Raw genomic sequence first — 27,865 nt, forward strand, 5'->3', positions numbered from 1 at the left:
ATATCTATTAGGAAGGCCCAGGAAACCTGTTCTTGGTACATGCAGCTGCTGTGTCTGAAGGACACAGGGTTGTGTGCTACAGTATGTAGTTTTCACTGAAAGGGAAATCAAAATATGGAGCCTGATTCCTAACAGCCTCCACTCTGAGGCTGTATATATCAGGCTACTATAAATTTTCTTATATAGGTCTTTACATGGACATATATTTTTATTTCACTTGGGTAAATGCTATGTAAAATAGAAGAACACATTTATAGCTAATCCCTTAAAAGAGGGATTGGCACACTTTTTCCCATGTGCCAGATCTAGCCAACCACCCATGGAATCGAGGAGAGGGACAGAAGTACTTGCTGGGGAAAGACGACCTATCCTGATCTGGAACAGACTCTGAACTAGGTTTAGGCTGTGTGAACTAGCTGAAGTTTAATGTTTTAGCACCAAGGCTGACAGGTGTTCAATAAAACACGAACATGCCCCCCACTCAAAGGGTGAATGGACTTAGATTTAGGATGTGTATCTTTTATGATCAATTGGGAAATTTAATTTAGGTACAACTAATAGCTGTGTGTGAGAGTGTGTGTGTGAGTGTGTGTGTGTGTGTGTGTGTGTGTGTGTGTGTTGGTGAGAGTTTTGCACATTTTGTTTAAATGTGAACAAATTTAAATTTTGTTCAACCTTCTAGGCAAGTGTTTCATATTGGGGATATGTCATATATGAAAGTGATATTGGGGCTCAGGCTTTACAATTAATTGTAGATACCTCTTTTATTTCACTTTTCTTCTGCCTTTTTCAAGAGAAAGAGGAGACATTTATGTATGGATAGTCTTAGGTACATAATGTTATATATTATCATTTTTTAATTTTTATTACTTTTTTAAGAGGAGGGAGTGTGGTTTTGACTGGAGGGGTTTAGTGGGTTCTAGAAATAAAAATAGCCATGATTCATTGACTCTCCAGTGTGGGCTAGTTCTTATATCAGGAGCTTTATGTGAATTGTATAATTTAAGTCTCAAAACAGTCCTGTGTCATAGATAATGTGTACTTTTAACTGCACAACAGAGAGAATAGGTTCAAAATAGCTAAGTCCATGATGAATGAGAATTATGGCCTCATAAGATTTGGAGGAGCTGGAATGGAGCCCTTGCACAAAGCCCAGAACTTTAAAGAGTTTCCTGTACAAGAAAGGGAGAAAAGCCCTGCTTATTGGTCTGGAAGACAGTAAGGAAGCATGCTGTCTGTCCTGGGGCTTACTGTCCCACATGTAAGAGAGAAAGACTCTATGTCTGTACCACTCACAGGTATGGAGTTTGACTTCATGCTATGCACCTTTCACAGGAACTTTAAGAGTTAAAAAATGACATTAAAACTATATTTTGGACATAAAAGTGTAATGTGGCATATTCTGTTAAGGATTAAATTGTGCCCCCCTCCCCAATTTCTGTATTGAAGCCCTAAGTGATGGTATCTGGAGATGGGACCTTTGGGGGGTGATTGGGTTTAGATGAGATCATGATGGTGGAGCTCCCATGATGGAATTAGTGCCCTTGTAAGAAAAGACAGTGGAGCTCTGTGAGGACTGCTACAAGCCAGGAAGAGAGCTCTCACCAGAAACCAATCAGGGTGGCTCCTTGATCTTGGACTTCTAGCCTCCAGAATTGTGAGAAAATAAATTTCTTTTGTTTAAGTCACTGAGTCTATTGTATTTTGTTATGGCAGCCCAAGCCAACTAAGACATATACAATGGAATGTTATCCAGCCTTAAAAAGGTGGAAATCCTGCCATATATTACAACATGGATAAACCTTGAGGACGTTTTACTAAATGAAATAAGCCAGATACAAGGAGTCAAATACTGCATGGTTCCACTTATACGAGGTACCTAGAGTAGTCAAACCCATAGAAGCAAAAAGTAGAGTGGTGGTTGCCAGGGGCTGGCGGAGGAGGTGGGGGTTGTTCACTCGGTTAGAGTTTCAGTCATGCAAGATGAAAAGTCCTAGAGGTCTGCTGCATAGCAGTGTGCATATAGTTGGCACTACCGTACACTTAAAATGGTTAGGATGGTAACTATTATGTGGGCATTTTTACCACAATAAAAAAATCTAGATGGAGAATAATTAATGCACATATGCTCCTCAAAAATAAACACAAGCAATGCTAAAGCAGAGTTCTACAGTTCAGGGCCCTCAACACTTTCATAAAACAAGCAATCCTGGCTGAAGAGGAACTAACAGCAAAAATTATAAACCTCATAACAAAATAAACTTCCATGAGGAAGAGCCAATAAATATAGCAGGCGTGATGATTAGAGCCCCAAGAACTAAAGTAACAGGGCAATTTGAGGAGACTATAAAATAATTTGTTTAAAAAGTTAAAAGAGATAAAAAAAGATTAGAAAGCATGATAAAAGAATAGTACTCTCTGAAAAAGGAAATTTGAAAAAAAACGGTCCGAATAATTCTAGAACTGAAAAACACAGCCATTGAAATAAATAACTTAATGAGTGAGTGAAACATTAGGTAAGAAATAGTAGAAGATAAAATCTGTGATTTGAAGTTAAGACCTGATGAAATTGCCCAGAATTTAGCACTGCTATATTGAATCTGTGAAAGAGCAATTGAGAGAATTGAAGGACAGAATGAAAAGTTACAATATATGTCTAAATGGAGTTTGAGGAAATAGTAGAGAGAATGGTGAAAAAGCATTATTTTATAAAATAATGCCAAGAATATTCAAAAATTTAAGAAAGATATTGATTTTTAGATTGCGGCAGCACACTGAGTATTGAGTAGGGTAATTAAAAATATAGCTACAGCAAGACACTCAATGTAGAAAACTGCTAAATTGTTAAAGAAAATGAGAAAACCTTAAAAGCAAGCAGGGGAAAAAGACATCATCTGTCTACAAACAGCAGACTTCATCAACCACAATAGACAGTGGACAATGAAATATCTTCAAAGTGCTCAGTGAATATCAAACTAGAATTCTATACAAAGCTAGATTGCCATGCAAGAGTTAGGATGAAAAGACATTTTTTCATATCAACAAAGACTGAGAGCACTTACCTTTAAAGTGCTCTTTCAGCAAGCAACACATTTAATAAAGATGTTTCCTTCTCTCCCTCTCCTTCCTTCCTTCCTTCCTTCCTTCCTTCCTTCCTTCCTTCCTTCCTTCCTTCCTTCCTTCCTTCCTTCCTCCCTCCCTCCCTCCCTCCCTCCCTCCCTCCCTCCCTCCCTCCCTCCCTCCCTCCCTTCCTTCCTTCCTTCCTTCCTTCCTTCCTTCCTTCCTTTCTAGAAGACTAAGATTTAAGATTTAGGGTGATTTGAAAATAAGGAGGCTTTAAATATTGAACAACAATAAGGTCGAAGATTAGTGATATTTGGGGGGTGGGTGAAAATATCAGGATTAAATGCATTCTAAGGTCCTGATATTTTTCAGAGAAATAAGAAAGTATTATTTAAATTATTTCCTAATTTAAAACAAAAGAGAGAAATATCCAGACGTTGATCCTTGGCCATCCATCATTACCACTAGAATAACAACCAACATATACTAAATTCTTATTTGTGCCAAGGTATTTCATTTATGTTATTTCATTTAATTGTACAGCAACCACATTAAAATGGTCATGTTCCCATTTTGAGAGGTCAGAAAGCAGGGGACATATTAACCTTTGTATTCCTATTACTCACATTAATATACGACAGTAGTATGTGTTCAGGAAATGTGGGTGAGCCAAACCGAGTTGAGGTTAAAATGCAGTCAACACTTTGCCCATGTCACAATATTAGAAAAGTGATAAAACCACTGCTCTAACTCCAACCTGTCTAACCTTACAGTCCCTGCTTCTCTGTGGTGCTCTGCCCTCATTATTTACTTCTCTGGGTAAGTGACTTCCTGTAAACCAATGCCTCACTTTCCCCCTCTCATGCATTCTTTGGTCTCCTGTGTGACATGTCCATTCAGACTTGATGTCCTGGCTTTGTTTTCACCCTCTGTCACACAGATGAACAGTCTCTTGATCTTTGTTTTGTTTTCACAAGCCTGTCTCTCCCAGTTTCTGTGTGGCACTCAGACAACATCGCTAGCACTGTGTTGCTAGGAAATGCAATAATAATCATAGCATTTATAGCATGTGCCCTCTCTCTTCCCCCCCTGCACACACCTGCCTTTACCATCTGTTCAGGATGCCCACTACTGCTGCTGCTGCTTCAGTACCTTGACCATATGCCTCACTGAGGATCCCAAACCTTGGATTTCTTTCATCAATGAATTACCAGTGAGAAAACCAGCACCTGGGGTTGCTAAGCTACCCTGGACCCTGTTCTAGTCACACACCAGAGAATCTATTATCTATCATCTATCTATCTATCTAATCTCAAAATAACTGGCTAAATCTGTGAGATAACTTTGTTGTTGTTTGCCTCTTGGTGTGTTTAATCATGGATTGCACTGTTTGGTTTCCTGAATTGCTTTCAGGCTAAAACAGTCAGGCAGTCCCACATCATAGAATGGGGATGCACATAGAATGAAAGGGGAACACTGAATGTATTTAGCTTCCCATTACTGGCTTCTCACACTGTGTCGTCATCCTTTAGACTTAGAGGGTTTTTTTTTTCTTCATTACTTCCTTTTTTTTGGTGCATTTGGATAGACTAACAGCAAATCCATCTCAGAGGGGTTTACACTGCCAGAGTTAGCAGGCCTGGTGGACAGATGGTATCTTGAAGGCAAACAAAGGCTCTTGGTTTGCTGCTGATGGAGGTTGTGGGTTCCTCTGATTTCTCTGCTATTCCCCCAAAAGGCCCTAACTGTAGGTCCCATCTGTACCAGTTGTTGAGGCCCGTGTGCTGTGGTTTTGTGGTTAAGGCAAAGCATTCCAGTTTCCCCACGGTGGCCAGAGGATCAGGTTATACCTTTCTTAGGGAGACATCTTGAGGCAGATGGGAGTAGCATCTACCTTGCAGTTGGAGTTGCTGAATTCCTGACTCCACCATGTCAGATGTGGCCTTGGGAAAGCCTTTGATTCTCAGTTTCTTTAGCCATAAATTCAAGGTTGTAAAAGAGTTGAGTGAAATGATAACATGAGAAAATGCTTTGTGAACCTTAAAATACAGTACAAATATAAGGCATTATTACTCTTAGTGCTTGGAGAATGGATTGTAGGAGTTAATGGCCCTTGCTGTACCATATTTCAATGCCAAGAATGATGAGAGCTATCAATAAATATTGATTAATGATGAGGTAGAGAAGCTGTTGGACTCTGTGTGGAAGCCAGGGCTTTATATATTAAATACATGCATCCACTCAGTCATTCATTGAGCAAATATTTATTGAGTGCCTACTAAATGCTGTGCACTGGGATTACAAGTGAACAAGACATATTGAATCATGATTAATGTTTTCTCATGAAATTAGAAATATATGGTATGTTTTTATCTAGAAAGTTAAGTTTATTTAATACAGGGTAGGGCAAAAATAGCTTTACAGTTCATATGGAAAATAATACAATAACTAATAATAATACAAGAATAAACTCTGTTTCTCATACTCACCTACTTTTGCCCAATCCTTTATAAAGAATTGTTCTTTGCCCTAACCGGTTTGGCTTAGTGGATAGAGCATCGGCCTGTGGACTGAAGGGTCCCAGGTTCAATTCTGGTCAAGGGCATGTACCTTGGTTGCGGGCACATCCCCAGTAGCGGGTATGCAGGGGGCAGCTGATTGGTGTTTCTCTCTCATTGATGTTTCTAACTCTTTATCCCTCTCCCTTCCTCTCTGTAAAAAATCAATAAAATGTATATTAAAAAATAAATAAAATAAAAGGTTAAAAACCTTTTTTAAAAAAGAATTGTCCTTTATACTGATAAGATGTCTGCCATGCTCTTCAGTGCTAAATGTCATATTTTTGTGATATGGTAATGATAGTAGATGGTAGTTGATTTTTGAAAATAATTTCACATAGTAAATTAAAAACAGGTGTACTGGTCCTTGAAATCCAAAAGCTTAAGAACCATTGCAGCCCAACCTCCCACCCAATGAAGAACTCTCTTTAGCATTCCCACCAGGTAGGCATCACATTTCTACTTTAATAATTCTAGGGAAGGGGGTCTCACTAACTTCACAGAACAGCCATTCCATTCCAGTTTTGAATAGCCTTTATCTTCTGAAATAAGATAAAGTTGAAATCTGACATCCTATAACTTCTGCCCATTAATCTTACTCCTTCTATCTGGAGCAAACAAAATGCATTTTTACTCCATATGATTTAGCCATCCAGATTTTTGAAGCAAGCCATTTTTAAACATGTTTTGCAGGGTTCTTGTCCCCACTTTTTAAAAATCCCTACCTGAGGATATGTTATTTTTTAAATTGATTTTAGAGAGGGAGGGAGGGAGGGAGAGAGGGGAGAGAGAGAGAGAGAGAGAGAGAGAGAGAGAGAGAGAGAGAGAGAGAGAGAGAGAGAGAGAGAGAAACATTGATATGGGAGAGAAACATCAATTGGTTGCTTCCCATACGCACCGATTGGGATCAAATCTGCACCTAGGTATGTGCCCTGACTGGGAATTGAAGCCACTACCTTTTTTGTGTATGGGTCGATGCTCCAACCAACTGAGCCACCTGGCCAGGGCCCCACATTCTTTACCCAGTTCTCCTATGTCTTCATTCTTCATTCTTCACCCTCTTCCAGTCACCTGCCACTTTTCCAGTGTCCGTCTTGGAGCCTGCTGCTTAGAGGGACACAAGCTTTATCTGTAGACTAACCTATGCTGAATGCTCAGCCTGCTGCTTCCCTTAGTCTGGGCTCTGAATGCAGATTAAGGGAGTAAAGATTGCATTTGCCTTTTTGGCAGCTGTGCTGTACTGTTGACTCATATTGAGTTGCAGTCTACTAAATCCTCTGGGGTCTTTGTCATATAAATTGCTGATAAGCCAGGGTTCCTCCTACATTATGTTTAGGCAGTGATATTTTTTCATCTAAGTGCAATACTTTAGATTCATGGCTATTATATTTTATCTTGTCAGTTTGGACCAGAGTTTCAGCATATTGAGGTCATTAGAATCCTGATGCAACCTTCCAACTTATTAACAATTCCTCCTAGATTTGTGTCAGCAGCATATTTGACAAATTTGTCTTCATCCAGATTTTTGATTCAGTGTTAAAAAAAACTGGAGCCAAAGACAGAACCCTGGTTCACAACAGTAAAGACCTTCCAAGTTTAGATATATCCGTGAACCAAAAATCAGTGCATCTCTACATGCATCAATCATCAATGCATCTATCTATCAGCAGCTACAGGTCCACTTAAGTATATTTATTATCCACCCTGGTGATGTGAATTCTGTTTGTGACTCTTCTACTTATTTTTCTGTTTTTAAGACATATATTTTTATTCTTAAAAATTAGCCAACATGGTAGTGACATCACTGATTTCAGAGAGGAAGGGAGAGTGATAGAAACATCAATGATGAGAGGGAATCATTGATTAGCTGCCTTCTGCATGCCCCCTACTGGGGAGGATCAAACCCACAACCCGGGCTTGTGCCCTTGGCCGGAATCAAACCTGGAACCCACAGGCCAACGCTCTATCCACTGAGCAAACCAACTAGGGCTCCACTTATCTTTCTTTATAGGCAATGTCAACCATGCCCATTATTGAACCTGCCATTGGTATGATTATAACTTTCAAATTTACTTTTTCAGTCCACATATTTGTCGCAAGTTCACATTTTTATTTTTCTACTGGATATCTTTAGAATATTTCAAGTGTCTCAAAATTAATTTATTGTTTTCTGCCCCCTAAAACCTTTTTGTCTTTCTGTGATCACTATTTCAGTGATGGCACTACCATGTTCGTTAATTCAGATGCCTGGGAACCATTCTCAGTGTCTTTGTTTTCTTCCCATTCCGTAGCTAATTTTGTTAGTTGGCCTTAGAAATTTCCCTTCCTTAATATTTCATAATCCACCCCTCACCCAGTAATCTGTTTATCCTATATAATAAAGAGGTAATATGCAAATTATCCCTCACTCCCTCACAAGATGGCTGCCTATGACCAGGCCAGCAGGGGGGTTAGTGAGGGAAGACCAAATAACTCAACAGCAGACTGGCAGAGGGGCTGTGAGGGTTGACCAGGCCAGCGGGGAGGGGGGGCAGTTGGGGGCACCAGGCCAGCAGGGGGGCAGTTGGGGGCAACCAGGCTGGTAGGGCGGAGCAGTTAGGGTTGACCAGGTCAGCAGGGGAGGGCAGTTTGGGGGGACCAGGCCTGCAGGGGAGGGAAGTTGGGGGGGGGCAGGCCTGCAGGGGAGGGCAGTTGGGGGCAATTGGGCTGGCAGGGAGCAGTTAGGCGTCAATCAGGCTGCCAGGGGAGTCGTTAGGGGGTGATCAGGCTGTCAGGCAGAAGTGATTAGGGGCAATCAGGCAGGCAGGCAGGCAGGGCCACAGGGATCGGGCCTACACTGGCAGTCGGACATCCCCTGAGGGGTCCCAGATTGGAGGGGGTGGAAGCTGGGCGAGGGACACCCTCTCCCCCTCCCCCCACCAGTGCATGAATTTCATGCACTGGGCCTCTAGTTTGAAAAATAAAAGAAGTACTTTGGTATTGATTAGGTTTTTTCTCCACAGTTGTTCCAAATTATCTGATTTCTCATCCATTCTAGGAGTGTTAAACTCCCTTTTTACTGCTTAATACATGTTTGTTTCTTGGACCCTGTATTAGTAAGGGAAGGCTGTCAACCATAACAAGCAGCCCCAAATCTCACTGGTTTGACACAATTAAAGTTTACTTTCCAGTTGTCGCAATGCAGGTATTCCTCATCAAGTGGCCTTCCGCAGGAGGCTCAGGTTGTTTTCATTCTGTGGCTGAGCACTCTTAGATCTTCAGAGTCCTCTCCATTCGGCTGATGTCTGGAGAAAGAGAGAGGACTGCAGATGGGAGAGCAGAAACACTGTGTGGGAGGTTCTCCCAGGCCAGAACTGGATGTAGCACCAGTCACTTCTGTTCACATTTCATTGACCAGAGCTTAGTCATAAGACCATGTCCAACTGCCAGGGTGGCTGGAAAATGTGGGCTGGCTGTGACCCCAGGAGGAGAAAGGGAACAGATAATTGTGAGCATTAGCAGTTTCTGCCTTTGCACTCAGTCTTCGGTTCTGACCTTGTGTGTCCCAGCTGGATTCCAAAGCCCTTCTCATCCTGGGCTTTTTCTGTGCTCCAAGCCCTTTGATCTTCTACCTCCCAACCTGAGTTTTTGCTCCTTGCTCAAATCCTCTTGTCACTTGTTACCTAACTCCACTTCACTTGCTTTTGGCTGGATTTGACTCATCTCTCCAGTTTTCCTAGCAATCCTTGCCTTGCTCATGTGTCTGGGACTGGACCATCTCATCCTTGGTACCTGCCTGCCATCGAATGTGTGCTCCTTGGATGAGAGCCCATCTTAGTCCAAGTACCAACATGACAGAGGAGAATCCTTTCAACATGTCCAGTGCTTTGAAGTCCTTCCTATGAGTAGTACTGGGTTTGGAGTGGAACTCTACTTCTAGTTAGAGAATGTAAAGAGTTGCAGTAAGAGCCATAAAATATAAGGCACTGGGAAATACAGCTTTGGGAAGCCAAAAAAAAAAAAAAAAAAAAAGAAAATCAGGGCTGTGCATCTTGAAGGGGACAAGTCTGAAGGGAAGAGTCAGTCTTTATATATATACTAGAGGCCTGGTGCACAAAGTTCGTGCACGGAGTTGTGTGTGTGTGGGGGGTCCTTCAGCCCAGCCTGCACCCTCTTGCAATCCGGTACCCCTCAGGGGATGTCCCACTGTGGGTTTATTGTGGGATCAGGCCTAAACTGGCAGTCAGACATCCCTCTCGCAATCCGGGACCACTGGCTCCTAACCGCTCACCTGCCTGACTGCCCCTAACCACTCTGCAGCCTGTCTCATCGCCCCTACTTGCCTGCCTGCCTGATCACCCCTAACTACTCACCTGCCTGCCTGATCGCCCCTAACCATTCTGCTTATCTGCCTAATCGTCCCTAACTGCTCACCTGCCTGCCTGATCGCCCCCTAACTGCCTCTGCCTCGACCCCCACTGCAGCAGCTTTGTCCGGAAGGACGTCCAGCATGCTGTCCAGAGGGTCGTTTGGCTGTCCAGTCTAATTAGCATATTACACTTTTATTATTATAGATATATAAAAGTTGGTTCAAAAATGGTTTTAAAAGTGATGGTGCTAGAGTAGATATTCTTTCATTACACTAAAACAGAAGAAAGCATTTCACATTTAGTGTGGGATTTTTAGGTAATGAAGAAAGAATTCATGAATCCAGAATTTTTGGATCTGGGGGTGGGTTCCTTAGAGTAATTAAGTCATGTGCTTTCCGGGAAAATATTGTGAGTGGGTGAGCCCATTTCAGGTGCCTTAGAAGTGACCTGCTGGGTGGCAGGAGGTGGATGAGCAAGCTCAAAATCTTTTCCCATTCTGTGATTCTAAAAAAGAGAATAAAAAAGAGGCTGGATGATCTGCTTTTGGCTCATACATTGGGGCCCCAGTTGGCTCATACACTCAGATACTTTTATTGTTTTTGCTTGTTTTATTGTGGTAAAAACACATAACAAAATTTGCCATCTTCAACACCTTTAAGTGAAGAGTTCAGAAGTGTTAAGTATATTCACATTGCTGTGAAACAGATCTTCAGCACTTCTTTATCTTGAAAAATGGAAACTGTGCCTATTAAACAACTCTCCTTTTTCCCCTTTCTCCACCCCTGGTAACCACTTTTCTATTTTATTCTACTTTTTGTACCTCATATAAAATGCTGGGTATATTAGTTTCTTATTGCTGCTATAGCAAATTACCAGAAATTTGGAGGCTTAAAATATATATAGTTCTAGAGATCAGAGGTCTAAAGTGGGTCCACAGGGCTGTATTCCTTCTAGAGGCTGTATGGGAAGAATATGTTTGCCTTCTCTAGATTCTAGAGGCTGCCTACATTCCTTGGCTCATGGCCATTTCCTCTCTCTGCAGAGCCAGCCATGTGGCATTTTTTCTTCCTCTCTTGCTTCTCTCTTACTGGAGGCCCCGTGCATGAATTTGTGCATGGGTGGGGTCCCTAGGCCTGGCTGGTGATCAGGGCCAATCAGGGCCATCTTGCCCAGTCCCGATTGGGGCCAGGCCAATCGGGGCCGGGCTGATCGGGGCCTGCTGGCTGGAGGGAGGGATAGAGGAGGGACCACGGGAGGTTGGCTATTGGAGTGCACTGACCACCAGGGTGCAGCTCCAACATTGAGTGTCTGCCCCCTGGTGGTCAGTGTGCATCATAGCGACTGGTCAACCAGCCGTTCTGGTCACTTGGTTGTAACAGTCACTTAGGCTTTTATATAGATAAGGACCCTTGTTCACCATTTCCAGGGATTAGGACACGGACATCTTGGGGGTGATGGTGTCATTATTCAGCCTACAAAACAGGGCCTCTGCTAGATAAAAGCAGTGGTTAGAACAGTTTTTGTAGCTCAGTTACTTTTTCTGTGTTTTCCAGCTTCAGATTTTAACCCGGGCTAGTAGAAACAACATATAGGAACCTGGAGGCTTGGGCTCAAGTTTTGGCTTGACCTGGACTTGGCTTTGGAAACTAGGGCAAGCAGCTTGCTTTCTCTGAGCCTGAGTGTCCTCACTTACAGAAGGAGATGCTTGGGTTTCTAGGGCCGGTCCAGCTCTGCCATGGCTGAGTCTGTTCCCCTTCTAACCCAGCTCTCATTTGTCCTTTTATTTTCTCATGCTGCTTTCTTCCATCAGCTCAAGAGAGACCAATGCTGTCCTGAAGAGGGGCAAGAGGACAGGTATGTGAGGCTTTGTGAAAATGGCTCCTGTGTGCCAGTTAATTAAAGGGAGTTAGAGATAGCAGAAATGAAGGGCACAGGGCATAGCTTTATTTCCTGCCCCCTTTCTGCAGCCCCCACATAAAGTATCCTTGAAACAAATGAAAATGCTGAATGCCATGTAAGCCTAATTGGGTCACACATAACAGGCACAGTAATTTCATATGAAACTTCAATTATCCTTCTTTTCTAATTCAAGCCTGATAAGGTCAAATATTTGTAAACTGCCAGCCAGATGGAATCTGTATCTCCCAATAGCCCGGATGTTGTGTAACCCCATCTGTGTGGTGACTGGTCTGGGCTGTTGTCTTCAAGGAAGTGAGAGAGTCTTGCCAACTCTGGACATGGCCTTGAGGGACAACAAGTCATTTGGTGTTGTTTGTTCTCTTTGAGACAGGTGGCCCCCGCTGTGTTCTGGAGCAGGCTGAGGCTAGTGGCTGGAGGACAAGCGCCATCTCTGGTGGCCGGCAGGGGCTCTAACGCCTTGTGTCTCATCTCACTCTTTATAATTGCCAACTTAAGAGAAAGTGTTGGCTTCAATACTAGGGACCATTCATTGGTATTAATGAATCCTATTTTCTTTATAATATTTTACCCATTTTACTGTTAAGCAAGCTGATGATCAAGCTTGACTAGCAAAGATCACACAGCTAAAAAGTGGGAGTTGAGAGTCAAAGTAAGATACGTCAAATTCCAAAACTCATCTTCTTTTTACTGTGGCACTTTGTATCTCCTGGGCTCTTTCCTCCGCCTAAAACTGTTGCCCTTGGACGTGGAGTGTGGGAGCCCTGGCTGATGGGGCGGGAGGAGCCTCAGTTACGGAGCACCGAGCCATGGTCTGAAGAGTGTGACAGCTCAAAAACACGTGCTCTGGCAGAGGCAAGACTGGAGCTAATCTCTGGGCCAGTTTCACATTGGCTGCTCTGGTTTCAGGTCCAAATTTAGTTACAGACTCTGAAAGAGCAAGGTCCCTGGATGGGCCAGTGTTGCTGGAGTGCGTGTATGCAAGTTTGTGTGGGTGAATGTGCAGCTGTGGCCTCTCCTTCCTGAGGAGGCTGATGGTTTGTTGAGGCAGGGAGAGTATCTTACACGCCTGTGTTCCCCACAGCTCCTGCGCCAGTGTGCCACATGAGACACACACCCAGATATTCTTGACCACTCACCTGTGCTTGGCACTGTGGGGGCTGCAGAGTGCACTGAGACAGAGGCTCTGCTCTAGGGTTATGTCTGAGCAGGGGAAGAGGCACTAGAACACTTACGTAGATAGAAGGAAAGCAGTGATAAAGGCCATGAGCAGCACAGAGGAGGGTGATGGTGTTCTGTCACACACTGGGGACACACATGTATTTGTATGTATGTGCATGTGTGAGTGTGTGCTTGAGAGTGACTCCATGGTCATGTGAGGGATTTGCTTTCCCAGACACCTTATCCTGGGCAGGCAGTAGCTGTTCTTCCTTCCCCGATCACTGATCCCTTTACATCAGCAGTTCTCAACCTGTGGGTCTTGACCCCTTTGGGGGTCGAACAACCCTTTCACAGGGGTTGCCTAAGACCATCGAAAACACATATATAATTACATATTGTTTTTGTGATTAGTCACTATGCTTTAATTATGTTCAATTTGTAACAATGAAAATACATCCTGCATATCAGATATTTACATTACGATTCATAACAGTAGCAAAATTACAGTTATGAAGTAGCAATGAAAATAATGTTATGGTTGGGGGTCACCACGACACGAGGAACTGTATTAAAGGGTCGCGGCATTAGGAAGGTTGAGAACCACTGCTTTACATGATTATATTATCACTGATGATCTGAACTGAAAATGGCCTTTGTCATTCTGAATGAGAGCCTTAAGCCTGTAGTTTGTTTAAAAAAAAGAAAAGAAAAAAAAGACTGCCGCCTGGCCGGTGTGTCTCAGTGGTTTCGTGTAGTCCCATGCACCAGGAGGTTGCTGGTTTGATTCCTGGATCAGGACACATGCCCGGATTGCATGCTTGATCCTCAGTAGGTGATGTGCAGGAGACAGCCAATCAATGTTTCTACCTCTTTGATGTTTCTATCTCTCTCTCCCTCTTCTTTCCTCTCTCTGAAGTCAATAAAAATATATTAAAACAAAATAAAACAAAAACCACTGCTTTTTTCTTATGATGCTCAGCAAACAGGGTCTGCAGTTGCAGGCTGCCAGGGGACCACCAGTAACAAACTATGTTTAATCCATCTATGTCGTATACTGAAATGACACTTTTCTTCAGTGGAATACTGAGTGCATCGAGCTGACCAAAGCAAACGCCCCAATAACCTTCTCTACGTGTATGAAAACTAGGTAGCTCTCATCTTTAGAAATATGCTTCGTGTCCCCCCAAAGATTCCCTATGCATGCTTTTGTTCATTGTTAACTAGTTGTGATTAGTCCCATTTCACAGATTAGGAAAACCACTTATAGGAAGGCTGCCAAGTTAGTCAGACATTCAAGGGGAGCTAATAAGCAGGTAGTTGTAATTCCAGCGGCATCCTGCTGCAAATCTTGAGTGCATTGGAGAGGGCCAGGAAGATTATCTCAGTAGATCCGTAGGCATTGCAGGGGTTGGGCACTGTGGAGGTGCAAACAATGCATGTCCCTCTTTCTAGGAGTCATAGTGATCCTCGTCCATTAGCTGTGTTTGTTGAGACTCAGGATCATGGCCCTATTTCAGTGACTGCCTTAGTAGGTAGATGCTTTTCAGATTCAAGTATTTATTATCATTAAAGGAGGGAATTCAGGGATGGGGTTGGAGGCTCTGAGGATCCATCTTGGAAGCCTGTTTCTTTTGCCAGCATGTTCCAAATGGTAAACTCTTCTGCCACCCACATGTGAATTCTAGAATCAGTGACTATCAAAACAGTATATAGGACAGTGATGGCAAACCTATGACACGCGTGTCAGAGGTGACACGCGAACTCATTTTTTTGGTCGATTTTTCTTTGTTAAATGACATTTAAATATATAAAATAAATATAAAAAATATAAGTCTTTGCCGAAACCGGTTTGGCTCAGTGGATAGAGCATCAGCCTGCGGACTGAAAGGTCCCAGGTTCGATTCTGGTCAAGGGCATGTACCTGGGTTGTGGGCACATCCCCAGTAGGAGATGTGCAGGAGGCAGCTGATCGATGTTTCTAACTCTCTATCTCTCTCCCTTCTTCTCTGTAAAAACTCAAATAAAATATATTAAAAATATATAAGTCTTTGTTTTACTATGGTTGCAAATATCAAAAAATTTCTATATGTGACACAGCACCAGAGTTAAGTTAGGGTTTTTCAAAATGCTGACACGCCGAGCTCAAAAGGTTCGCCATCACTGATATAGGACCTTAGAGATCATTTGGTGAACTCCATCATTTTATAGGTTAGGTCACTGAGGAACAGAGGGGTGGGGGTGAACTTTCCCAGAGTCACACAGCTTTTTAGTGGGAGTGAGGGGACCCATGTATCCTTCCCTACTGTAGTTCATCCTTGGTCTTCTTGCCTGTAGGGGAGAGCAGACCAGGAAGTGTGAGTGGCTGGAGCTGTGGCAATGGGAAGGTTGTGAATTGCTGACACACTGGGAAAGGTCTGTGTTGGGTTGCCAGCAGAGCCCTTCCTGGTGTGAAGTCCCGTGATCCTCCTCAGGCCAGTGGTGCCTCAGACCAGTGGCGTCCCCATTCCTTCCATTCATTGCTGTAGGCCCTGGGGACTCAGCACACTTTAATAACATCAACAACTAAAGCAATTCTAATTAATGACTACTGTCCACTGAGAACTTCGTAAAAGGCTGCACCAGGCTAAGTGCTTATAAATTTTTAAAAATCTTTGAAACAGCTCAGCAGGGTACCTATGACATCTCAGATATATTAAATGACTTGCCCAGGCTCTCAGAACTTTAAGTGGCTATACAGAATATGAACTTTGGTCTCACATGACTCTAGATCTGTGCTTTTAACCTCAGACTCTACTGCTCTCTCTTGGTTGAGAGCATTTTCCACTCAGTTCCTTAGTGGTCTGTCCTTAACACTCAATATTTCCACACCCCACATTCTGATTCCTACTCTTCCCTTACTGTTTTTATAGATCAGCACCAGATCCAAGTTGTCTTCAAGGTTATAACCCTCCTAATTACTATGGGGACATAGTCAGAGGAGAGTAAGGTAAACAGGGTGACAGAGTTAGAAATTATAGAGTTTTACAACATGTTTTCAGCCCTGGTTTCTGCTCTGTGAGTTGTAACTCCATTCTGAGGTGAAAAATGAAAATGCTGTTGACCTCTGCCTTCTATTTTTGGGCTCTTCAAGATGGACTTGGCCAACTTTCCCCTTCCACTCCTTTTTGGCTTAGGCTTTAGATGCAATTGAAGTTGGGGATGCCCTTGGCCCAAGTAGGGAACTTGGATTTCGAAGGACCCCCAACCCAGGTGTCAGTCACTTCCCTGAGTCTCTGCCTCACACAAGGAGGGTCCTTCTCATCAGATGTTTTCTCAGTCTTCCAATGAGAAAAAGACGGAGTAGAGGAGCCAGGAGGGGTCAGATATTACTGGTCTAGAAGGTGTCAGAAAAACCCAAGCAGAAAGAAGAGAAAAGGAAGCTTGGCTTAAGAAAGATGGGCAAGTAAAGGGTAAAGGGGGTCAAATATATGGCAACAGAAGATTTGACTTTGAGTGGTAAACACACAATGCAGTAGAATTGTACATTTAAAACATACCTAATTTTAAATATTTTTTAAAATATATTTTTATTGATTTCAGAGAGGAAGGGAGAGGGAGAGATAGAAATATCAATGATGAAAGAGAACCATTGATTGGCTGTCTCCTGCATGTCCCCTATTTGGGGTCAAGCCTGCAATTGGGCATGTGCCCTGACCGGGAATTGAACGGTGACCTCCTGGTTCATGGGTCAATGCTCAACCATGGAGCAACAGCAGCCAGGTGAAACATATCCAATTTTATTAACCAATGTCACTCCAATAAATTTAATAATAATAAAAAGAAGGACGGGGAAGAAACACATGTGGAGGGAGAGAGCTCAAGAAGTTCCTGGGTGCAAGAGGCACTGAGGATTTAAGATGCCAGAATAATTGGAGGGTTTAGGGGTGGATAAGTCAGTCCTAGCCTGGGTTTCATTGGATGGGGGCCATGTGTTTCTCTCTGCCTTATCTCTATCATTAGTAGTGGGAATCAGGAGCTTTGTCTCCTCACATAAAATTATCAGGACTCTGAGGAGTACTTGCATTCCTTCAGCGAACACTTCCCTTTAAACCTGATGCATATTCAGCACTGGGCTAGGCACCAGAGCTGCAGAGATGAACAAGTCATGGCCTGCCCTGGAGATCCACCTGGTGCCCAAAGCAGAGCTTTTTTTTTTTTGAATGTAAAAAGTTTATTGAGCTATAATTGATACAGTAAGCTGTGGACATTTCATATGTACAATGGGCATATGCAAATACCCATGAAATCATCACAACCACCATCACATTCAATAATTAACATATTCATCATGCTCAAAAGTCAAAGCAGAGCTTTTGGATGACACTGGTACTATGGAAAGGCAGGGATTAATCTCTCCCAGCCATAGATCTGACACCTGCTGGTATTATTCATTGGTGCTGGAGAACACAGTAGAGTCTGGTTTCACTCCATTGTGATGGCATGTTTGTGTATATGCATGTGTGATTTATTTGATATTTGAAAACAATTTATGACCCAAACTAGAGGCCCGGTGCACAAAAATTTGTGCACTGGGGGCAGGGGGTGTCCCTCAGCCCAGGCTGCACCCTCTCACAGTCCGGGAGTCCTCAGGGGATGTCCTACTGATGGCTTAGGCCCGCTTCCCATGGGGAGCGGGCCTAAGCTGCAGTCTGGCCTCCCTCTGCAGGAGGTGACTGGGCCAGCTGATCAGGGGAAGGCACCACCCCCATCACCCTGAAGCTGCCACTGCCCGGCCTCCCTTTGTGGGAGGCGACCGGATGGGCGATCAGGGGACAGTGCTGGCCCCCCATCACCCCTCTGCCGCCGCTGGTGGTGGCCCTCCCCCCTCCCCCATCGCTATTCCCTCCCTCTGCCTGCTGGCACACTCCTTGGCTGGCCTGGTGCCGCCTGCTTGCCGGGTGCCTGCTTGCCGGGTCCCCGCTTCCCGCCGACTGGTTGTTCCACTTTTTGGTCAATTTGCATATTACACTTTTATTATATAGGAGGATAGGATATTTTGCATCTTTCTCCGGCCTATATCATGCGCTGAGGGCCTGTGCAGAGGGCTGTGCAGGGAGGCACTGGGTAGGGATAAAGACCTGTCCTGCCGCTCTGGACTGTTCTGAATTCACTCCTGATTAGCATACATTCCAAATGCTGTCACCTTCTGACTTTCTTTTCCTGACAAGGCAGGCCTCCCTTCCCAGATCTCTTTCCTCTTGGAATGTTCTTCCAAGCTCTAAATCCAACACTCAATCCTTTTGGTTTTAAAAAAATAAATTAAAATGTTTTATATGTTTATATTATGTAAAATTTACATAACATAGAATCTATCATCTTACCCTTTTTTAAGTATATGGTTTAATAGCACTAAGTATATTCATATTGTTGTGCAATCAACATTGCAATCCATCTCCAGAACTTTTTCATGTTCCCAATGAAACTCTGTACTCATTAAAATTCTAACTCCACATTCTCCCTTCCCCTCAAGTCCTAGCAAACATCACTCTACTCTCTGTATCTATGGATATGACTCCTCTAGGTAGCTCATATAAGTAGAATGATACAGAATTTGTTTTATGACTGATTTATTTCACTGAGTATAATATTTTCAAGGTTTATCCATGTTGTAGCATGTGTCAGAATTTCTTTCCTTTTTAAGACTGAATAACAGTTAATTGAATGTTCAGACCACATTTTGTTTATTCATTTATCTGTCGATGGACACTGGGCTGTTTCCACATGTTGGCTATTGAGAATAGTATTTCTATGAACATGGGTGTAAGAATACTTGTGTGAGTCCTTGCTTTCAATCCTTTTGGATATATACCCAGAAGAGGAATTGCTGGATCATATGGTGATTCTATATTTACTTTCTTTTAGGATAACCATACAGTTTTCCATAGCAGTTGAATAATTTTGAACATTCCCAACCAGCCATGCACAAGGGCTGCAATTTCTCCATGTCTGTGCCAACACTTATTTTATGATTTTTTGATAATACTATCCTAATGGGTATGACATGCTCTCTCGCTTTGTGGACTCCATGTGAACCATGTTGAGCTCTCAAGAGTCCTGGAAAAACCCTGGGATAATAAAGTAGAAAAGAAAGGCCAGCTGGAGGGGGCTTATTCTCTGTGCTACCCTAGGACAGCAACCCCTTACGTTGGTAAGCACAGGCAAATTGGAGGCAGCCAGTTAGGGTAGCTGAGCACATATTCTCTCAGGCCACCTCTCTAGTGAAGAACCTAGCCTGTGGGTGGTGGAAGGTGGATGTCCAGCTGCACTTTATCATCCCTGGTCTTTGAGGTGAATGGGAAGGAGATCCAGACATGGAGGACTTGGTGGGGCTGTGACCAGTTGGGGAAGGTGATGGGAGCAGTGAGATGCCTGGACCAAAGGGTTCTATAGGACCTGAATATTGAGCTCAAAGGACCTCTAATGGTGCTTGGTTGCAACTTTTCATTCTAAAGAAGAGGAAATTGAGAGCCAAAGAAGGAGTGTGATTTGCCTGAGTGTGCAGAACAAATGGGTGGTGAGCTGGGACTGGGCTTCAGCTCTCTTGACTTCTGACCTGGCTCTCCTCCCACCAACTCAGGGAAGAGTCGAGGTGGCTTCAAAGCTATTTGAAGCTTAATATTTATCAGGAGGCAACAGCCTCAGGGGACTTGCTTATTTTTCCTTGCCTTCCACCTTCTTGTCTGCCTGCTCTATGGTAGCGGTTTTGCGGGGATTAATGAGATAAATGGCTTTGCCTTTTCTAGATGAAAGAAGCATTATCCTTTATACAGAGCATCGTTATTAAATGGCCTCTGAGTGTAGAGGAGTAAGCTAATGTGTTTCTTTTGTTCTGCCTTAATTAGAACTAGAGACGTCCAGGAGTGGGACACATAGTCTGTGTATGGGTGCATTCATGTTATGTTTTTCATGTGTAAATACGTGTGACCCACTCCTCACACAGTGCAGTCCCAATGACAGTGGAAGAATTTCAGAGTCTTTCACTAATAAAGGACCCGTGGGAAATGAGCACTGTTTATAGGGGTCTCTGTATTCTGAATTCTCTGGATAGATTCACTTTTCCACAATCAACACTATTAATATTTGTATGTGAGAAATAGGAACTTTTAAGAGGTGATTGCTTAACATGGAGGGTGTGCTTCTGGGAAAAAGATTAAAACAAACAAACACTTTCAACTTTTATTTCACTGAAAATGAGTTACTCTTCTTTGGTGCTCTGAGGCTTTATATGTGGGCATCTGTGGAATGATTCTTATTAAGCAATATGTTCAGTTTAGGTAGTACTTTCAAAGACATAATCTCATTGAGTCTTTACGATTGTCCTGCGAGGAAGGCATTATTATTTCTGTTCTACAGATGAGTAAATTGAGCCCCAGAGAAACATACATGTTAGTACTTGGTGGTGGGAGTGGCAGTCACAGGGGGAGGGGCCCGGGCTGTGATACTGCGAGGCTGGGCGGGTGGAGGAAGGCCACTCTCTCCCTCTGGTGTCCAGTCCTGCTGGACCTTCTTCCAAGGCTCTCGGTTATGCAGATGGCCTGGCTCAGACCAAAGGCTGCAGCCTGGGGCCCTGACTCACAGGCCCGGTGTCTTTCACGTCATGAACACACACCTGTTTATCCTCAGGGGGCCAAGCTGGTAGTAAATAGAATTGTTGTTAAAAACTTGAGATGCTCATGTGTCTGGAATAATTTTCAAATCAACTATTTCGCTTTACCCTAAACCTACTTTTGTGTCACAGCTGGAGAGATGGGGTGCAAATTATCCTTTGTCCAGGGTTTAGATTCAGGTCCGCAGAGGGCCGCATGGAGGTGCGTGCTGAGTCCCCAGGGGCTTGTTTCTCTGTGGCTGGGCAGGTGCTTTCATTCTTCTGTGGTGCTGGGGATTCCAGGCAGGCGAGGAAGGGGGGCAGCCAGTTGCCAGGGGGAGTCTGTGGGTATCCCCTACCCATGCGTGGTCAGCATCTGAGGCTGGTTTGGTCACAGTAAATTGTGCAAGCACACTTAAAAAAAAATGGTAACTATCGGTTATCTGACTACCAAAGAATTATATATTCCACAGAATGTGGCTAATGTAATAAAAATAGCTAGTACTTTATAAAGTTGTATGTCAAGCAGTATTCTGAGTTTTACATTTATAACTCATTTGGCTGTCACAACAATACTGTGTGGTGGCCACTGTAATGATTGCCATTTTACAAATTGGCTGTCTCAGGTACAGAGAGTCCTGGCTGGTCCAGTCAAACAGAATTTGCAAAGTGCGCCTGGATTCTGAGTCTGTGGTCCTGTGTGGTACAGGGATCTGCCTTTCTGGGAACAAGTCTAACTTGTCACCTAAACATGACACTAGTAATATTTTGATGTGCTTCTTTTAAGTCTTTCTTCTATGAAAAAAAGTGTCCCTTGCTAAATTGGGGTCCGTGTGTGTGTGTGTGTGTGTGTGTGTGTGTGTACCCTGTTTCTGTTGCTTACAATTATGTTGTGGAATTTTTTTCTGTGTTGTTTTGCAAAATCATAATTTTTATGGCTTCCTAAAATTCTTTCATATGAATGTGCATTGATTTATTTAGCAGTCCCCCAGTGATGGGCTCTTAGGTGATTTCCAGTTTGGTATTGCTATAATTCACACTGTGGTGAATACCCAAGTAGGCACATTGCTTGCCAGATTCTTCAATTAGTCCTTTAGGATAGCTTCTGAAAAGGGAGGTCAAGTGTTAGAAGTACATTAAAAACTCTGGTTAGGAGTGCTAAATTGCTTTTCTGACAGAGTTCATCAGCTCATGTTCAAAGAGGCCTGGGCAGGTTCCGGATGGAGTGGAGGAGCCCCGGGCACAGGTAGACCTTCTTTCCTGAAGAACAGAAAGGGTCATGGCTATGAGGGGCTGAATGTGTGAGCTCTGGGCTCTAGGCCTCAGCTGGGTTAAGCTCTGCTGCAGAACTGCTCTGCCCTCCCCCTGAGTCAGACCATTGACAAGGCCTGGGCGTTCACAGGCATGAAGTGGAGTGAGAAGAATTACTGCTGGTTCCCTAAGGTGCCCTGCCCACTTCAGTGGATGATAGGAAGCAGGCAGGGTGAAGCTTGGCCAAGCCTTCCTGTCACCCCATCCTCCCAGATGGTGAGATGGAAGGAGGTAAAGGCCACTGAATAGACCAAAAACTGTCCCCCCGATATAGTACTACCTCACTTGTTCTAATTCTGGTGATCAGGAAAGGCGCCGTCACTCTGTGTCTCTGTTTTCCTACCAGTGAAATGGGGCCAAAGCAATAAAATGTCAATATCATGTGGGCAGAAGTCTAAATAATTACTCTGCTGGTACAATTACATTTGAGCTACTCATTCATTCAACACATTTCTATTGCGCACACACCATGCTCTACACCAGCAGTCACCAACCGGTGGTCCACAGACCACTGGTGGTCTGTGAGGTCTGGAAAATTGGCAACCGCTGGTTTAAGGAAACCTTTGGAGCAGTGGTCACCAACCAGTGGACCATGGACCACTGGTTGTCCGCAAGGTCTGAAAGGTTGGCTGCTCCACGCTGTCTGGGCTCTGGGTGTACAGCAGTGAACAAAATAGGTAAAGGTGCCTGCTTTTGGTGGCTTCCTTTCTGAGCAGGGAAGAAACATTTACTTAACATCTACACTAATAAAAGAGAAAAATGGTAATTGGCGTATGACGATACCCTTTTCATTGGCTAATCAGGGCTATATGCAAATTAACTGCCAACTATGATTGGCAGTTAACTGCCAACTATGATTGGCAGTTAACTGCCAACTATGATTGGCAGTTAACTGCCAACTAAGATTGGCAGTTAACTGCCAACAAGATGGCGGTTAATTTGCATATGTAGGCACAATGCAGGGAGGTGAAAGGGAAAGCAGGAAGAAGCCCCCTGCCACTGACAGTGATCGGAAACCCAGGGGGGAGCTAAGAGCTGGGGGAAATATTTCCAGCCATGATCGGAGAATCAGGTGCCTTTTCCGCCCTGGCCAGTGATAGCAGGAAGTAGGGGTGGAGCCAGCGATGGGAGCTGGGCACGGTCAAAGCTGGCAGTCTCAGGAGCTAGGGGTCCCTTGCCTGGGCCTAAAGCGGAGCCCACGATCGCGGGGCCGCTGCAGCTGTGGGTCCCCGCTGCCCGGGCCGGATGCCTAGGCCAGAGGCGTTAGGCCTGGGCAGGGGCGGAGCCTGCAACCGCGGGGAGCTGGGGGTCCACTGCCCAGGCCTGACACCTCTGCCGGAGGCCTCAGGCCTGGTCAAGGGGCCGATCCGGTGATTGGTGATCAGAGGGTGATGAGGGTCAACTCCTCTGGCCGAGGCATCAGCCCTGGGCAGGGGGCGGAGCCGGGATTGGGGGGATATGATGGTCCCCTTGCCCAGGCCTGAAGCCTGGGTCAGAGGCATCAGGCTTGGGCGGGGGGTGGAGTAAGCGATCAGAGGGAGATGGGGGTCCCCTGCCCAGGCATGATTCCTGGACCAGAGGCCTCAGGTCTGGGCGGGGGCCAGAGCCAGTGATCGGGGGGAGATGGGGGTCCCCTGTCCAAGCCTGACACCTCTGGCGGAGGCGTCAGGCCTGGGCAAGGGGCCGATCAGGTGATCGGAGGGTGATGGGGGTCTACGCCTCTGGCTGAGGCATCAGGCCTGGAGAATGGGCAGAGCCAGCAATTGGAGGGGTCTGGGGGTCCCCTGCCCAGGCCTGATGCCTGGGCCAGAGGCATCAGGCCTGGGCTGGGGGCAGAACCAGTGATGGGGGGAAATGAGGGTCCTCTGCCCAGGCCTGACACCTCTGTCAGAGGCGTCAGGCCTGGGCAAGGGGCCGATCCTGCGATTGGAGGGTGATGGGGGTCAACGCCTGAGGGCTCCCAGTATGTGAGAGGGGGCAGGCTGGGCTGAGGGACACTACCCCCGCCCCACACCCAGTGCACGAATTTTGTGCACCGGGCCCCTAGTATGATAATAAACACCTTTAACATATGACAAACATCATCTAAAAGAGTCGAATAATATCATCTCTGTAAACTTTTCACTAGAAATCTGTGAAGGCTAAGTGAAAATTCTGCACAAGAACATCCATGTGGCAAATGTGTTTTGAACATCTACTGACAACCACTCTGCTAGGATTTCTGAGGCTGCAAAGCTGGTTCCTGCTGTCAAGGAACTTATGAATCACTGAGAGAATAAGAGAAGGACCCAAAGGTTGGAGTGTAGCTTCTTTCAGGCACTCACCAGCTGAAGCAGAGGAGAGGAGGAGTGGGGTTTAGGTCCCATCAGTGTTGTGCTAGGCTACTGTGGCACTCTTTACTGTTTTCCATAGCCCCTGTCCCCCACTATGCCCCCCTCTCCCCCCCACTCCCCCACCCTGAGACATCAGCAACCCGAGGGTTTCCCATTTTTCTAGATAAGTGTCTGAGCTCAGCCAGGTCTGGGTCTGTTTTTACAGTGCAAAATCTACTCTGTGATTACACTTAAAAAGCCGAAATACTCACTTTTGATAAACTTGAAATGATCCTTGACTAGGTTCTGTAATTTAGGTTTTCCATCCAAGGTGATTGATAGGTGCCTTAGTTCAAATAGCAGGAGATTTCTCTCCTCTCCCTGCTTGGAAATAAATGAAAAAAGTATTTTATTATTAATTTGCAATTTATTGTCTTTGTTTGGAAAGTATGGTTTAGCTGTTTATATCTGTTCACTTGTGTTCATCTAGCTTTTCTTCCTTCTGCTCTCTGATGCCAATATGACCTGAGTACCATGGGGGAAATGGCTTTATGATTAGGGTCTTCTGGCCAAGGCAACATTTATTGGTCTCCAGTCCTCTGCAGATGGAGCTAGTTTACTTCTTCTGGGATCTGCCCTAGGATTCCTTTTCCTCTCTTTCCCTCCCTTTGACTAGCTGCCCCAGGAAGAACAGAAAAAAGGCCTAGTTTTCTGGGTCACTGGAAGGGGAGCACCAGTAGATTTACCGCTCTTCCAGTTGGATGGGGCTTCTGGAATGCTCCAAGTTCTCTGCCTTGGCCCCAGTCATCAGAAAGAGGTGGGATGTAGAATAGAAAAGAGACAGTTCCATTTAAGACAGCACCAATCGATTGAGTCAGGGCGATGGCCACAGATGTTCTTGGTCCTGCACTGTCTCCTTGTTTTGGAGCAGCTTTGACTACTTATGGTCATGGGCCTGTTCTGAGCATCCGCACCTCCCATGAACTGTGTTCATAGCAGGATGAGAGATGAGGAAGACAGTGATAGTGAGAGAGTGCTGTTGAAAAGAGTGTGAAGGTAGCTCATATAGGAGACAGAGGAGGCAGATGGAGAGCACCGTTATTAAAATGCTGAGGAGACACTTGGGGTGCTTGCTGTGGGGAGAGGGCTTACAGCCCAGCTGGGATGTCTTGGGGCTCTCTTAGTCCAACTAAGGTTGGGGAAAGTGTCAGCTTCCTTAGCTGCCCATTGGAAGAATTAGTTTCTCATTCACTTGTCAAGAGCATTAGCTACTGAAAAATGACTTTTGGTTTCTATGTTGTTTGTTAGGTCTTAGAATCTCATGCTTTGAAAACATGTCTTTGCACAGGTGGTTATTTTCTGGTCAGAAAATCCATCCACCCATCAGAATCTGAATCAGTTCTTGATTGTTTTTTTTTTTTTTTTAAAGTTTCTTTTTCTTCCTTTCCTTTTTCTTTTCTTTCTTTCTTTCTTTTTTTTGGGGGGGGGATTGCAACAACTTTATTGAAAGAAAAGTGCAATTTAAATTGGTTGAAAGCTTAAAAGGGATTAACTTAGACACCCCCTCTCAAGCGCAGGACCAGGTGCAGAGTGGACTCTTTCTGGATGTTGTAGTTGGACAGGGTGCGCCTGTCTTCCAGCTGCTGGTCAGGGGGGATGCCCTCTTTGTCTTGGATCTTGGCCTTGACATTCTCGATGGTGTCACTGGGCTCGACCTCGAGGGTGATGGTCTTGCCGGTCAAGGTTTTCACGAAGATCTGCATTGTCAAGGGCGGTGAAGGAGGCTGCGAGCGAAGAGAACGGCAACTGTGTTCCGATGACCGCGAATGCCCTTTCTTTTTTTTTTTTTTTTTACAGATTAGAACTAAGTGCTTCTGTTAGTACTTTATTCCATTTCTCACACCTGATTCCTCATCATGCTCTTTCCATCATGACTACCTCTTAATATAGACCTGTGCTGTCCAATATGGTAGCCACATGTGGCTATTTAAATGTAAATTAAATGAAAGTTAAAATGTAGTTCCTCAGTTGAACTAGCTACATTTCAAGTGCTTAACAGCCACAATGACTGGTGGCTGCCATATTGGACAACCAGATTTACAGGACATTTTCATCATTGTAGACATTTTGTTACACAGTGTGACTGTGGATTGTATGGTTTAGACGCACAACAGACACTAGTGTAGCCATTTTAATAGGAAAGATACTTAATACAGGGATATAAGGGCTTAGAAAGTAATTGGAAGGGTTGGGAGAACAGGCTCTGGCCTCGTCCTCCAGCAATGATTCCCAGAACAATACTGCAGAACTGGCCTGCTAAGAGGACTGGGACTCTGGGATAATTAGGAAGCTGGGGAATGTGGAAGTTGCTGTGCCAAGAGCTGGCTGTAGGATCCAGGGATCAGGAAGCCATGCCAGTGCCTTGCTGGGCTGTAGTGGTGAAACAGATACCCTCCCCACCTGACTTAATTTCAGTTCAGTTCTTGAATTGGCCAACCCCATAGTCACATCAGGAAGTCCAGCTACAGGGGAGACTGGAGACTAGTTTTTAGCTCTCCCGCCTTTGCAGGACAGGAAGGCACAGCAGAAGGAGGTTGGAAGAGCTATTGCATTAGCCCACCAGTCCACTACATCTGCCACATGGTGCTGAGCCAGACCTGATTCTTCTCTGGATGAGCACTTCTAGGCTTGAAGTGGGCAGGGCCTTGGGTTATCTTCTAAGACCCAGACCAGCATCTTCCCTGTCTGAGTTTCCTGGCTATCTTTGCAATGTACTGGGTAGGGAAGATTAATGACCTCCTGTTTTCTAGTTTTTTTGGCCTTTAACGGGCAGAGAAAGCATAGTTTCTGTTTCAGGTTGACTGCCACACTCTTAAAGGAAATGCAGGCCTCTTGTCACTACAATGAGATGACAGACAGTAAGAGCTAAATGGGCTTCTGCAAAGATCTTTGGTGACATCCGGCTTGAGTGAAAGCATTTCCTTTGCTAAGTGAGAGGATAAGACTTTAGGAGAAAGGCATGTACAGTTCTCTCCTTTCCAGGGATGAACTATTGTTTCTTGCTCCTCATAAGTCAGCATTGGTTGTAATTGTATGTACAAAGACTGGTCTTTAGTAGTGACCTCCTTTGTGCATGGCTGAGGGACGGAGGCTAACGAGGGAGGCCATGCTGTTGAAGCAGGCCTGCAGCTCTGTGCCTTTTTCCACACAGGTGCCTAATTGGGGTTCCCTTTATGATGCCGGGGGTTTGGGATCTCTATTGCAGAGTGGTGTGGAGGCAGGGAAATGGGAAGCACACTGGCACCCACTGTTTGAGCTATCCTTATTGAGTTTGGGGAATCAGGGTTGGGGGTTTTGAGAAAGAATCACTTAAGCACCAACCTGAAATGTGAGAAGGAATCACCAAGCAAAGAGCAGAGGGAGCAAGTTAGGTTTGTGCAGAGGTACTGTGATAGACAAGAGCTGAGCATGTCTGAGGGGTGAAGTGAGGCCAGTGTGTCAGGAGTGCATGGGACTAGGCCAAGAGATGAGTGAGATGAACTCAGAGAAGTGGGCCAAGGACCACCTATG

The 27,865-nt window shown here is 44.7% G+C and overlaps 2 protein-coding genes across 29 annotated transcripts in view; one reads left to right on the forward strand and one right to left on the reverse strand.

The window, feature by feature from the left end:
• CACNA1C (calcium voltage-gated channel subunit alpha1 C) overlaps nucleotides 1-27,865 on the forward strand; it is a 616,430-nt gene that overhangs the window by 29,427 nt on the left and 559,138 nt on the right. The gene's annotated exons all lie outside the window — the stretch shown is intronic.
• LOC132228097 (polyubiquitin-like) lies at nucleotides 25,781-26,122 on the reverse strand. The gene has a single exon (XM_059683970.1). It carries the CDS (start codon nucleotides 26,056-26,058, stop codon nucleotides 25,849-25,851), a length of 210 nt encoding a protein of 69 aa, XP_059539953.1. The 5' UTR covers nucleotides 26,059-26,122; the 3' UTR covers nucleotides 25,781-25,848.

The sequence above is a fragment of the Myotis daubentonii genome, chromosome 2, assembly GCF_963259705.1.
Source record: "Myotis daubentonii chromosome 2, mMyoDau2.1, whole genome shotgun sequence".
NCBI lineage: Eukaryota > Metazoa > Chordata > Mammalia > Chiroptera > Vespertilionidae > Myotis > Myotis daubentonii.

Bases quoted from the DNA above. Each gene is read 5' to 3' on its own strand.
- LOC132228097 (XM_059683970.1), bottom strand. From the start codon at position 26,058: ATGCAGATCTTCGTGAAAACCTTGACCGGCAAGACCATCACCCTCGAG.